General features: G+C 36.0%; 1 protein-coding gene across 9 annotated transcripts in view; it reads right to left on the reverse strand.

Moving 5' to 3' along the window:
• ATP2B1 (ATPase plasma membrane Ca2+ transporting 1) overlaps positions 1-15,615 on the reverse strand; it is a 139,858-nt gene that overhangs the window by 51,201 nt on the left and 73,042 nt on the right. For all 9 annotated transcript variants that reach the window (XM_058308530.2, XM_058308528.1, XM_058308533.2 and 6 more), the window contains exon 3: positions 9,211-9,408. In XM_058308530.2, the coding sequence (XP_058164513.1) occupies positions 9,211-9,408 (198 nt within the window). The remainder of the gene's footprint in view (positions 1-9,210; positions 9,409-15,615) is intronic.

Consider the following 15,615-nt stretch of genomic DNA (forward strand, 5'->3'; position numbering starts at 1 on the left):
CTAGACTGACAAAGAATAAAAGGAAGAAGATGCAAATAAATACAATCAGAAATGCAAGGGGAGGGACATTACTGACCCTGCAGATATGACAGATCATAAGAGGATACTAGTAACAACTGTATGTCAACAAACTAGACAACATAGATGGAACTGACAAATTCCTAGAAACACATGAACCTATGCTGACCCTAGAAGAAATTGAAGATCTTGAGAAAGCAATCACAAGTGAAGAGAGAGAGTTATCAAAAACCTCCCAAAGATGTAAAGCCCAGGATCAGAAGGCTTCACAGGTGAATTCCACCAATCGTTCAAAGATGATCCATTACCAATCTTTGTCAAGGTCTTCCAAAAAATTGAACAGGAAGGAAAGCTACCAACACATTCCATGAAGACAACATCATCCTAATACCAAAACCAGATAAAGATACTATGAAAAGAGAAATTACAAACCAATTTCTCTAATGTACCTACAGAAATTTTCAACAAAATACTTGCAAAACAAATCCAAAAGCACATTAAAATAATTATACACCACGATCAAGTGGGTTTTATCCCAGGTATACAAGGGTGGTTCAACACAAGAAAATCAATTATTGTAATACATCACATTAATAGATTGAAGAAGAAAAATCACATATCTTCTCAATTGGCATAGAAAAGGCATCTGAAAAAACACAGCATCCTTTCTTGATAAGAATGCTTCAAAAGACAGGACTAGAAGGAAGCTTTCTCAACATGATAAAGTGCACATATGAAAAACTCAGAGCTGGCATTATATTCAATGATGAAAGACAAAGTTTTCCTGCTGAGATCAGGAACAAGACAAGGATGCCCACTATCACCACTGTTATTCCATACTGTGCTGTAAGTTCTAGTTAAAGCAGTTAGGCAAGAAAAAGCAATAAAAGGTACCCAAATAGGAAAGGAAGAAGCAGATCTTCCATTATTTGCTAATACAATCCCTCTATCTAGATAATCCTCAAAAATCTACAACTAAGTTACTACGACCAATAGATGAGTTCAGCAAAGTGGCAGGATACAATAGTAATATGCAAAAATCAGTAGCATTTCTATATACTATTGAAGAGTAATCTGAGGAAAGAAATCAGAAAAAAAAAGCCATTTAAAATAGTAACTAAAAGAATTAAGTATTTAGGAATAAACTTAATCTAAAACAAAGAACCTACATTCAGAAAACAACAAAGCATTGATAAAAGAAACCAATGAAGGGCTAAATAAATGGAAGGACATTTGTGTTCGTGGATTGGAAGAATAAAGATCATGAAGATGTCAGTTCTACACAAACTGATTTACAGATTCAACTCAATTCCAATAAAAATACCTACAGCCTGTTTTTGTTTTTTTTTCAGAATTAGAAAAGTCAATTACCAAATTTATTTGGAAGGGTTAGGGGTCCTGAATAGCTAAAACTATCTTGAAAAAAGAAAAACAAAGTTGAAGAACTCTCACTCCCTGACTTTAAGGAGTGTTACTTAACTACAGCAGTAAAAACAGCATGGCACTAGCATAAAGATAGACATATTGATCAACAGAATCAAATTAAGAGTTCAGAAATTGACCTTCACATCTATGATCAAGTAATTTTTGACAAGGCTGTCAAACCCACCTAGCTGGACCAGAACAGTCTATTCAACAATGCTGGGAGAACTGGATATAAATATCCAAAAGAAAGAGGACCCCTAGACTCACACCTTATACAAAAATGAACTCAAAATAGATCAAAGACCTAGATACAAAAACTACAACCAGAAAATGTAGGCAAAAGTCTTCAAGATCTTGTGGTAGGTGGTAGTTTCTTTTTTTTTTTTTTTTTTTTTAAATTTACTTATTTATTTACCACCACCCCCCCGACTCCAGTTGTCTGTTCTCTGTGTCTATCTGCTGCGTCTTCTTTGTCCGCTTCTGTTGTTGTCAGCAGCACGGGAATCTGTGTCTCTTTTTGTTGTGTCATCTTGTTGTGTCAGCTCTGTGTGTGGGCGGCGCCATTCTTAGGCAGGCTGCACTTTCTTTTGCGCTGGGTGGCTCTCCTTACGGGGCGCACTCCTTGCATGTGGGGCTCCCCTATGCAGGGGACACCCCTGCGGCACGGCATTCCTTGCGTGCATCAACACTGCGCGTGGGCCAGCTCCACACAGGTCAAGAAGGCCCGGGGTTTGAACCACTTACCTCCCATTTGGTAGATGGACGCCCTAACCACTGGGCCAAGTCCACTTCCCTTAGGTGGTAGTTTCTTAAACCTTATACCCAAAGCATGAGTAATGGAAGAGATAAATGGGACCTCCTAAAAATTAAACACTTTTGTTCTTCAAAAGACATTGTCAAGAAAGTAAAAAGGCAACCTATTCAATGGGAGAAAATATTTGGAAATCACATATCTGATAAGGGCTTGATATCCATGTTAAATAAATAGATCATACAACTGATCAATAAAAAGATAAGCAAACCAAAGAAAAAATAGTTGAAAGACTTGACTAGACATTTTTCCAAAGAGGAAATACAAAGGGCCAAAAGCACTTGAAAAAATGCTCACCGTCACTAGTTGTCATGGAAATGAAGATCAAAACTACAATGAGATATCATTTCACACCTTGTATAATGGCCATTACTTAAAAACAAACCAGAAAACTACCAGAGAGGACATGGAGAAATAAGTATGTTCCTTCACTGCTGGTGGGAATGTAGAATGGTGCAGCTTATGGAAGACAGTGTGGCAGTACCTCAAGAAGCTGAATATAGAATTGCCTTATGATCCAGCAATCCTGTTACTAAGAATATATTAAGAAGAACTGAAAGCAAGGACACAAACTGACATGTGAACAAAGCTGTTGTGAACATAGCAGCATTACTACTAAACTATGGAAACAATTATAAAACTACATAGTCACAATTGCTAAAATATGGAAACAGCCCAAGTACCCATCAATTGATGAATGGATAAACAAAATGTGTTATATTCAGACAATGGAATACTATTCAGCTGTATTAAGAAATGAAATTAGGATGTCTATCATAATATGGATGAACCTGAGGACCTTTTATTGAGTGAAATAAGCTAGACACAAAAGGACAAATATTTTATGGTCTCAGTAGTGAATCAAATATCATAAGTGAACTCAGAAAAAATTCTATAGAGTATGGGTTCCTAGGAGATAGAATGTGGGGTGATAAAGGAAGTTGATGCTTAATGTACACAGAATTTTTCTTAAGGTTTACTTTAAAAGTGTGGAAATGAATAGAGTTGATGGTAAGACTTTTTTTTTTTTAATTTTTTTATTTTTTATTGACTTTGTAATAATATTACATTAAAAATATATATGTGAGGTCCCATTCAACCCCACCCCCCCACCCCCCCCTCCCCCCCCCCAACAACACTCGTTCCCATCATCATGACACATCCATTGGATTTGGTAAGTACATCTTTGGGCACCTCTGCACCTCATATACATTGGTTCACATCATGGCCCATACTCTCCTCTATTCCATCAAGTGGGCCCTGTGAGGATTTACAATGTCCGGTGATTACCTCTGAAGCACCATCCAGGGCAGCTCCATGTCCCGAAGACGCCTCCACCTCTCATCTCTTCCTGCCTTTCCCCATACCCTTTGTCCATTATGTCCACTTTTCCCAATCCAATGCCACCTCTTCTATGTGGACATTGGATTGGTTGTGTGATGGTAAGACATTATAGTGAGTATAGCTAACACCGATGATTCATAAATGTGACTGGTTGAAAGGGGTAGTCTATATAAATATATGTCATTTGAAAGAAGCTAGAGAATAATCCAGGGAATATATAACAATGATTTTGGTGGTAGATGAAGATTATGTTTAATAATAATAATATAAGAATGTTCTTTTACAAAGTGTTAAGAATATGGTGACAAATGGGGAAAATCACAATTATTTTAACTTACTGACTATAGTTAACAGAAATATTGTAATGTTTTTACAGCAATGGCAGAGAAGATATTATATTAATCCTAAGGGACAATTAGGAGGGTATATGGGACTTTTAGTTTTGGTATAATGAAAATGGTTTAAAACTGACTGAGGTGATGACAGCCTAACTCTGAGAAGCTGTTCTAAAAGTGTTGTGTAGGAACCCAGGGAGGATCTCTGAAGTCAAAACTATTTTCATAATACTAAAACACTGGTTGCCTCTTATTTTCTCAATAATGTATAGTGGAATTTTCCAAAGACTCCATTATATGTAACAATGCAACATATGAACACGAAAGCAGGTATGAGAATCCAGCTATTTTCATGTCAGCCAGATATTAAAGAGAAAGAATAAAATGAAAAACACCACCACTTTTTCCATTATTTTTTTGGAAGTTACTTTTCATAAAAATGTTATTTATATTAACATGTAACAGTTTTGTTAATATTATTTTAAACGTCTTTATGAACACTTTTAAATTTCTCAGTTTTAACATCAAGTACTTGAATAACTACAGATATAATCCACATAATCAAAAGCTCTTTAGAGGCCTTCAAAACTTAAAGAGTGTAAGGGAACTCTGAGAACAAAAAGTTTGAGAACCACTGGTATGCAAATATTAGTGACTACAGATTTTTCTATGGTACAGGTATAGCACATATTTTTATACCAAAGAGTATTAGCAGGAAATTTTTGATAATTTAGATTTCTATGACTGTAAAGTTACAAATAATGGATCTCCTTTAAGCTAGTTACTATTTCTTAGTGTTAAAACATAACATGATGAAAAGATGACAATGCACACTAATAACTGTTAACAATAACAAAGTGCAAGCACTAACTTTTCATCATGGGGCAAAAATGTCTTCATGTTTCATTAGCACCTTCTAGTGAATTTTTAAAAACTGTAGTGGTACCACACACAGATACATAACACAAAATTTCCCATTTTAACCACTTACACGAAAATGTACAATTCAATGATGTTACATTCATAATGTTGTGGTACCATCACCACCATTTGTTACCAAAACTTTTTCATTATCCCAAAGAGAAACTTTGTACCCATTAAGCAATGGCTTCCCAACTCCCTGTACTCCAGGCCTCTGATAACCTGTAATCTACTTTCTGCCTCTATGAATTTGCTTGTATATTCAAGGTATTTCAATATAAATGGAATCATACAATATTGGTTCTTTTGTGTTTGACTTATTTTACTCAACATGTCTTCAAGGTTCATCCATGTTCTCATATGAATTCTGATTTGATTTCTTCTTATAGCTCAACAGCATTCCACTGTATGTATTACCACATTTTGTTTACCCATCTATCTCCTGATGAACATTTGGGTTGCTTCCACCTTTTGGTTACTGTGAATAATGTTGCAATGAACACTGATATACAAACATTTGTTTGGTACCTGGTTTTCAACTCTTTTGGGGATATATCTCTTCTAGGGGATCCTGACTGGTAAGAAACCCTGATTCTCTGCATTGCAAGCATTGGAGATTAACTCCCTTTCTAATCTAATTCAAAAAATATATATATACTCAAATAGAAAATGTTACCATGCCCCCAATATCATGATTTTCTGAACAAGGGAAGAATGCCTAGTAAGAAATCAAAATATTTAGTGTAAGAGATTACACCTACATTTACACCTAAAAATCACAGATATAAACCCAGTTGTTAAAGTCTGACAAGAACTTTTCTCCTGTTAATACAGTGAGGTTAGTCTGTTAATGGCTTATATAGCTCTACCAGTTAAAATCAGAGAGCAAATTCCTAATTGTAGCTAGTTACTGATTCTAACAGAAAAGCACTTTCCAATGGAAATTCAAATGGTATATAATCTACATGAGTCGTCTTTAAAGTAACTATATTTAAATTTCTGAAACCAGAGGTTCCAACAGTGAAAGGGAAATAACCATAGGTAAGATGATATGTTCTTTTCTTTACTCATCTTGTACTTTGAGACCAAAAATGAAACTGCTGAGAAAACAAACAAAACTCTTTAATAAGGAATCATTTTGAAATGGAGTATATCCCCATAGATATATCCACTGCTATCATCTATTCAGTTTCTTAACAAAGAGATGATTTGAAATCATTTAAGCTATCATTTACCCCTGCACCCAAGTAATTTAAGTCATCTGCCCCTACAGTTACAAAAAGCTTTCAATAATATCAAAAGAACACAGGGAAAATACAGGGGGGATCTGCAAATGTATATTTTCCCAAATGTATGTTTAACTAAAAATCTTGATAAACCATTATTTTAATACTGTTAGTTTTCATTTTAAAGAACTGAAGGATAACAAATCTGCCATTTGAAATTTGTTGAAAATAATGTGCACTTCTTGTGTCTTTTTGAGTGCCATCTTAGAGCAATGATGTTTTTTGTTCCTTTTCATGGCCATTCCATACTGGTCTGCTTTGAGCAAAGTACTGTGTGTCTTGAAAGTTTTATGGCCTTGTTCCAGCTGTAATATTACTCAATGTTCCTCTGATGATAACATTTAATTATCATTAACCACCCCCTCCTTTTTCTTAAGAAAATGACTTGTTTTGCTTTGATTATAGAACAAAAAGCCAGAAAAACAGTGATTTCACACTTTCCCTTTTCAAATTCTTATTCTCTAGAAATATAATATAACCAGATGATTATTAAAGAGCAAAAGTAGGAAAGATCTTTGACAAAATCAAACTTTCAAATTTGAATTATTTAAAAATTTAAATTTAAGAGTGTGAGGCTTGGGAATTGGACATGTATCAACTGATAGAGCATCTGCCTACCATATGGAGGGTCCAGGATTCGATACCCAAGGCCTTCTGGCCCATGTGGTGAGCTGGCCCACATGCAGTGCTGCAAATGCCGTGCTGTGCAGAGGCGCCCCTGCATAGGAGAGCCCCACGCATAAGGAATGTGCCTCGCAAGGAGAGCTGCCCCATGCAAAAAATAAAAAAAGCACAGCCTGCTCAGGAGTGGTGCTGCACACACAGAGAGCTGACACAGCAAGATGACACAACAAAGAGAGACACAGATTCCTGGTGCCACATGGCAAGAATGCAAATGGACATAGAAGAACACACAGTGAATGGACACAGAGAGCAGACAACAGGGGGAAGGGTAGAGAAATAAATAAAATAAATCTTTAAAAAAAAAAAAGTGTGTGAGCTGAACTGTGTTTAGCGACTTTTTTTACTAAGCAGGCTGGATTTTAAATACTCTAAAGAATGAATTTATTAGCACAGAACTGAGCAAAGTTTACAATTTACCATGGAAAGGCTAACTGAAACAAAAAAACCCACAAGATTTTTAAAAATCTATATATGAATTGAGTAATACATTTAAAGTTTATTGTTCAGAAGAGATTAAAGGGGTATTAAAACTGTCTATATAGCTAAAACAGATGGAGGAAAAAGCTATTAAGGATAAAGTAAATAGTCTTTCGCACACCTTAAGAATCTAAAGGGTCAATTACCATGTTTAAATGATAAGGATTCAAGATTACTTAGTACAGGAGAAAGTGATGCTTCCTTTTCCTAAAGGGTCTATGGCACTGACAACTCGATTATTTTAAATTCTAATGCCGTATCTCCTTAAGTGAGTTTGAGAAAGGACCTGTTCTTACAATCTACAAATGAAGCCATCTGGATTCCAAATTGTTTGTCCCAGGATCTTGTTTCTTGGAAAATATTAAAAGTAAAAAGTTTTTAATAATTTGTTAACTCAGGAAACAGATGCGGCTCCACCAACTGGGCTCCTGTTTACCGTACAGGAGGTCCAGGGTTCGACGCCCAGGGCCTCCTGGTGAGGGCAAGCAGGCCCATGTGGAGTGCCAGCCCACACAGGAGTGCCACCCTGCGCAGGAGTGTTGCCCTGTGTGGGAATGCCACCCAGTGTGGGAAAGCCGCACCGTGTAGGAGTGCCGGCCAAGAAAGAGAGCTGGTGCAGTAAGATGACACAACAAGAGACACAGAGAAGAGAAAATAGGAATGTAGCAGAACAGGGAGTTGAGGTGGCACAAGAGAGTAATCGCCTCTCTCCAACTCCGGAAGGTCCCATTGGTTCCCAGAGTCACCTAATGAGAATATAAGCAGACACAGAAGAACACATAGCAAATGGACAGAGAAAGCAGAGAACAGAGGGAATGCGAAGGGGGCTATAAATAAAATAAATCTTAAAAAAAAAAAATCTGTTAACTCACTCAAATCTAGAAACCAATTCTGCAACTAAATAAAAGTGGGTAAACTAATAACTACAGATTTAAGCTGAATGTACTAAACAATATGATATGATTATATCAGAGATTCTCACTCCAGGGACAATTTTGCTCCACAAGGGAAACTTAGCAATGTCTGGAAACGTTCTTGGTTGCTTCCACTGAGGGAAAGTACTAGCCTCTTGCAAGTAGAGATCTGGAACACTGAAAGACACACTACAATAAACAGGGTAGCCCCTCCATTACAAAGAATATGGTGCAAAGTGTGAATAGTGCTATTGCTAACAAGCCTATCTCAGATAAAGCGGCTTATTCTATGACCAATTTTCTCAAAATAAAAAAAGTTCTCACAAGACTCTGGCAAACCTTTGAAAGAATTACTTTAAAGGGTTATCTATAATCAACTTTTAGAGTTAGCAAATATTTATTGAACTCTTCATAACTTGAAAAGATATATGAATGAAGCTTTAAAAACAATATTTTGGTGAAATACTCTTCTGATATAACATCAGAACTATGGTTCATTCTATAACCAATTAAATATAGCAACCAAAACCCAAGCCTAGATTTCTTAGCAGTTACAGAATGTACTGGCAGCAATTCATTTTAAATTAAAAAATAAAATAAAAAAGGTGAAGAAGACATTTAAAAGAGAAATGCATAGTGACATTTTCCAAAGAAAGCCAGAAATTAAAAACGAAAATTGTTTCACAACAGAATGTTCTAAAAATCTTAAAACCTTAATGGCACAGACCATGTCATATACATGGCTTAGCTCTGTGCCAGCGACATAGTGTTCACGGGCAGGTTATTTAACTTCTGTGCCTCTCTGTGGAATGGAGGTGATAATACTTTAGTAGGTTACTGTGAAAATTACCTGATGTGATTTTATTAAAGCACATAGAACAGTATCTAGCACATAGCAAACAGTCAATAAATGTTGGCCTGCTATTATTATGTAATAAGTAAACTAAAAACTGAATATACTAGTTTTAATAACAGGGAACTTATTATTTACTTACGTGCATTATTTCCTTCTGGAGGTTGATAAAAAGAAAGGCCCAATGATACTATGGCTGCAATTTCTAAAATAATTAAAGTCACATCTTGTAATGCTTCCCATACTAACTGAAGAAAAGTTTTTGGCTTTTTAGGAGGTATAAAATTCTTTCCAAACACTGTTTCTCTTCTTTCTATATCTGCAAGGTTTCCACTCAAGCCTAATAAAAAGAAACACATTTCAGTGAATTAAGTTTTATTATTTACAAATGAAAATATTACTTTATTCAAAACATATTAATTCATTACACTTTAGATTTCAATTCATAAGATGCCATCAAAGTGGTCTATTATCATGCTTAAAATTGAATATATAGATTTTAAATCACTAACAGTCAACTGTAGTGCTTTAAAAGAACATTTTAAGTAGATAAAAGTCAAGACTGGATTAAGGATTTTCATTTTTTCAAACTGCTGGTTTTTTTACTATACTATTTTATACCATCATGTAGACTGCTAGAGATTAGAACTGATAAAGAGTTTGATAGTTTTAATATTGTAATTAAACATTTCCCTAACCATTATTTAGGATGCTTTTTCTCAATAAACGGAGAAGTATATAAAGATACAGATGTAATTTACTTACTGCACCTCAATTCCTGAAAGTCCTTGAATTTTCACTTTTATTTACTGATGAACAATGCAAAGTTAAAAGCTTCTCTATTAAAATATCTTATATACCTGAACTGATAAAAGATTTGTGAGTCACAAGACACAGTAGACTTAGGATGACCATTTTCTCAGGTTTTGTTTCTAGGATTTAATTCCAGTTGAAGATGTAGCTATCAAATACCTACATGCTACTTTCTACATAGGGAAAAGGTACAGTGTAGGATATACTATTTATTGTCTAGAAAGCAGAATTGGAAAGATATGAGGGAAGAGGTTAAGAGTAAGTTAGATGAACATGTTATTTTGCCTTTTCTTCATTCAGTCAAACAAGTTCTTTAATTTAACCTTCTGGTGATCCTCTCAAACCTAGACATTGCCCAATTAACTCATGCAAGGTGTACACATCTGTATATTAGTATAGGAACATAAACAGAAAGCAGTGACAAATGACACTTTTCCTTAGTTTAAGAAAGTTGGGGAAGGGTATAAGATACCAGAAAGACCAGGCTTTTAATTTATCATATTAAATCTAAATTTCAACTAATTTTTTTCCTCAAAGGAAGAAAGACTTTCAGGAAAATTCAGGAAATTACTGAGAGGTTCCTGGCTTTTATATATTTTAACTATTAATCTCAATGCTGAGGCCAGCTCAGTAGGAGAAGAGAGAGAACAAAAAGAATACACTGTTAGAATAAACAATGAGAAATGAATATGTAGTTTTAAAGTAATTATTGACTTGGCTGAAGGCACCAAAACAGATTGTTTTCACTAGCAACCACAACAGGGTCCTTACTGGGCTATTAAGAAAACATTCAGATTTCTGATGATAAAAGTTTCCACAAGCTCTAAGCTTTGAAAGTCACTAAGAAGAAAGTAAGAAAGGATTGTAATAACTGATTTAGGGAGAAAGACTATATGAGAGATGAGACTTGCAAATTATAATTTAGAATGCACACACTGTGCCTTCAGACTAGATCAGTGTTCAACAGCACCTGGTTGCAACCAGTTATACTGGTCCACACTGCAATTAATGCATGAGGTTTCTCACAAAATAAAATTTGTTTTAAAGATTTATGAGATGTTCTGAGATTACGCCTTTCCTGCTTCTCAGTTTAAATGTCCTTTCTTTTATGAAAGGATATTAGATAGTGCTATTTGTTTGGTCTTGTTTTAATGATGTTACTAGCAACTATAAAAATTGCTATCCCTCTATGCCCACCTCCAGTTTCTGTTGCTGAAATTCCATTTTATCAATGAAATCCAGAAGCTGAGATGAAAACAGGTACTGACTAGAGCCAACTACCTATTCCTCAAGGTTTAAAACAAACACATTTCTTGATTTCAAAAAAACTCTCTTGCAAAAAGCCTTTTTGGTCCAAAATGCTTCTATTATTTAATTGTATATAAAAAATGCTCTGTGCCTTCTAAGAAATCTGTTTGAAGATATTGGTTATATCAGTTTAATTCACACTTAATAGGTGCTACCAGATATTACATACATGTAACACCTGGTAGTTTAAATATCACCACTATAACTATGTGATGTTTAAGTTCATGTGTCAACTTGGCCAGGTAATGGTGCCCAGTTGCTTGCTCAAGCAAGCACTGGCCTGTTACTGTGAGGACATTTTGTAGACTTAAATTATCAGTAAATTGATTGCAATCTACAGCTGGTTACATGTATAATCAACTGAGGAGACTGCCTTCAGCAATGAGAGAGAGATACAATCAATTGAAGGCCTTAAAAGAAGTGATTGTTTCAGCAGTCAGAAGAGAGAATTTCCATCTCTACTTTAGTCAGTCAACTTCTCCTGGGGAATTCACAAAGGACCTTAATCAGAGTTCCAGGCTTGCAGCCTGCCCTACAGAATCTGGACTTGTGCATCCCCGCAGTTGTGTGAGACAATTTATAAAATCTCATAGTAATTACAGATAATCTCATCATAGCTCTGTTTCTGTAGAGAACCCTGACTAATCCAAACTACAAAATGAACTGACCACATCTTTACTTAAATTAGTTTTAACAGGGACTAATATTTTATGTTACTGCTAAAGAAGGCAGTCACAGAACTAAAAATAGTTTAAAAATATGTCTTGGAGGGAACTTGGGGAGGTAAAAAACAAAAAACAAAACAGCTACTCCTAAAGGTTATTATAATACTTCTAAACTTTACCACACACATAAACACACATCCAAGACCACTACACCAAGATTTGTCTGGTTTAGGAATTAGAAGTCCTAGGCTCCAGTTCACATACTGAAATCTTCAGAGGGCAGAGTAGGCGGCACAAATATTTGTTAGTCTTATAACGTCTTTGCAGGACAAAGAGAAGGTAAATGAACAGTGCATAAACGATAAATTACAAGGGAATTCTTATTCAAGTAAGGGAAAATGCAAATTATAAAATGAACATTACGGGTTTTAACCTCATTTTGGGAGCACTTAAAATTTTATTAAAATAATAAATGTAAATATCTTAAATATAATGAAGTTAAGAGCTTTGTAACCATAGTCTGTTGACTGTCAGGTATTTACTGAACAGCTATTTACTTCCAGGCACTGTTCTTATGGACTAAGGAGTTAGTGCGAACAAGACAGTTCCTACTTTCAACAAGCTTGTATTATACTGGAGGGAGACAGACATCTAAAATAATTACAGGTACAAATAAGTGCAATGAAGTAGATAAAAGAAGGTAACAGTAAAAAAACAGAGTGTTCTCACAGACTGTATTGGCATTCCTGCAGAGGATGCATCTAGCTTAAGCTCTGAATGATGAGGAGTCAGCCATAAGACCTAGAACAGAATATTCCAAGAAAAAATGCAAGGACAAAAGCCCTAAGACCAAAAAAGGTTAGAGGATTCAAGGGTCAGAAATTAAGCCACTGTGGCTATAGCCTCCTGACAAAGAGGGTTAAAAGAGAGTTAAAATGGAAAAAAACAGTCAGAGGCAAGATCACAGGGAATAAGGAACAAGGTTTGGCATTTATTCCAAGTGCATTTGAAACTCCTAGAAGGTTTTAAAGCATGATAAAAATATAACTAATTTTCGCTTTGAAAGATTATTTCAATTGTTGTGTCAAAACTAAACAGAAGGGTGCATAAGTAGAGGACAAAAAGCAGTTGGGAGGCTGATGCAGTAGAAACTAAGAGATGATGGGAATTTCAATCTGGGTTTTAGAAGAGATTTGACAGATATTTTGGATGGAGACCAGACAGAACTTGCTGCAGAACTGGAAGTAGGTGAAAAGGAAAGAGAGGAATAATGAATGATTTTTAGAATTTTTTCCCTATCCACCTGAATGGATGGATGGCAGAGTCATTTACCATGACAGAGAAAGCTTTGGGAAATGCAGAATTGGGGGACGGGGCAGGTGGAGAGAGGTGGAGTAAGAGTTAATGGCTGTTTTGTAGATTAAAACATGAGATGGCTATTAAACCAATAAGTGGAATTGCCCAGTAGGTAGCTAGCTACCCACATTCAGAACTCAGGGAAAGGTCTGAACCAGAGAATCATCAATACATAGGTGATTCTGATGCCAAGGGACCTGATGAAGGCTCCTGATCAGAGAGAGAGAGTAAGTAGAAAAGAGAGCAGGGCTGATGTTAAGAGCTCTGGCACACACCAACCTCTGATGGTAAGGTAGGGGATGAGAAGCCAAAGGCAACTGAGAACAACAGATAGGGAGGGAGGAGTGAAAAAACAAAAGAGATATATGCAGTACTACAGAAGCCTAGAGAAGGAAAAACTTTTATGAACGATGATATAGCTAACTATGTGAGTAGGTGTTACAAGGTTGAGTAAGATGAGGACAGAGAACAGATCATTAGATCACTGGCTTTCCCTAGATGGAGCTTGATGACCTTGATAAGGGACCTCCCAGTGAAGTAGTGTGGAAGTCTCATTAGAAAAACTTGTACAACGAACGGGAACGAGTAAGTGGAAACAGTGACTACATAGCTTTTTTCCAGGAGAGTGATGCACTGTGTGTGTGTGTGTGTGTTTGCAGGTGGGGGATGGGGTGGAGGACAGATAAAACTGTAAAGTGAATTAATCAAATGGGTTTTAGTTCCAGTTTGTTTTTTAAAAGATGGGTGATAAATATTAAGGCAAGTTATTTACCAATGGAAATGATCAAGTAGACAAGAAGAAACTGATGATACAGCAAAGAACGGGAGGCAAAAGGGAAGGGAATCCAGAATGGAGGTGTTAGTCTAACAAAGGTGAAGGAAGAGGCTTCTACTATAAAGAAGGAGAAAGCCAAGTCTATGGGGAGGCATATAGAAAAACCAGTGAAACTAATACTAAGACATGATCCTAGTTTTAAAAATACAGAAGAAAAGATATCAAGGAATAACTTAGGCATAGTAGAATGTTAAATATTTTGTCTAGTTCTGTTGGCTCTGTTGATTTTAGTGTAGTGGCAATAAGGCCAAGGTCATACATTGGCTTTATCTCCTTATGGCCTAGTTAGCTTAAAAAAGAGAAAATATATTCTAATACCAGCAAGAGCAGGCTCTGAATTATATGCTTCTGGGATCTGGATCCACCACCGTAGAGAGTAACAAAAATCTATGAATAGATAATGGCTCAAACGTATTGTCTTTATATTTGAAAAGAAAATGGCATTTTAGGGAATAAAATGTAAACTATATACCTTGATGTTTTGTAGAAAAAAGTAGCATCCCAACTGTTGGTACTAATAAAATCATATTCCAATTTAGAAAATGGAGGTGGTGGGGGTGGTACTGGAATATAGAAAGCATGTGGGTTTAACTGAGTATCATGGGTAATACACATCACATACTACAGTCTGATCAGACTCTGTACTTGAAATTGTACAGTGTGTGTGTGTATGTGTGTGTGTGTGTATATATATATGTGTGTGATAGTGGTAGTGGTAGTACCAGCCAACCTGGCTTTTGTGAGAGGGCCATGGGAAAACATGCAAACCAAGAAAGTATGTGAAAAATTTGTGTATGTGCATTCTTTTGGGGAAACAATCTAATACTCTCATCATATTATGAATTTTAAAAGAGTAGGAGATACCCTAAAAGTTAAGAGCTACTTGTCTAAAATCAAATTCATTCATTCAAACCTGTCTGCCTAACATGTGCCAGGCATGGTGATAGGCACTAAGCATACAAAAGAAAATAAATCAGACAGAATTTCCTTTCTCTGGTTCTTGCCATAAGGAGCTCACAGTTTGGTGGGAGGCTGACCCAGTGTGTTAAGTATTTTGATGGGTGTGGTGAGGATGTTATGAGAGTACACAAAGAGAACAGGAACCCAAATTCCACTTTTGGGTTTGGGCCATATCAGGGAATGTCCAGATGTCTAACATGAGATTTTAGGACTGATTAGGAGAGAAACATTCATATGAAGGATAGGAAAATATTTTAGGTACATAAGGGGCCCAGAAATAAGGCTGAGCTTGGCATGATAATATTTACAAAAATTGAAGATACTGCTGTGGTTCAAATACTGAGAAGATGAGTTAGAGAAAAGAAATGAGATTAGAGAGGCAAGCAGGGATCCCAAGGAGCTTCATAAACATCAGTGGGAAATGTGAACTTCATTCTCAGAGCAATGTGAAACTACTGCCAACTCTAACCAGGGAAGTGACTAGCAGTGTGAAGGGAGGGAGCAACAGACACAAGTACATGTTACCTGAATTACTGCAAGAGAAGACAGTGGCCTCTAACAGGTTAGTGGAAGTAGGGAGGCACAAAAGTAGACACCCTCGAGTTACAAG

The sequence above is a fragment of the Dasypus novemcinctus genome, chromosome 12 (assembly GCF_030445035.2).
Source record: "Dasypus novemcinctus isolate mDasNov1 chromosome 12, mDasNov1.1.hap2, whole genome shotgun sequence".
NCBI lineage: Eukaryota > Metazoa > Chordata > Mammalia > Cingulata > Dasypodidae > Dasypus > Dasypus novemcinctus.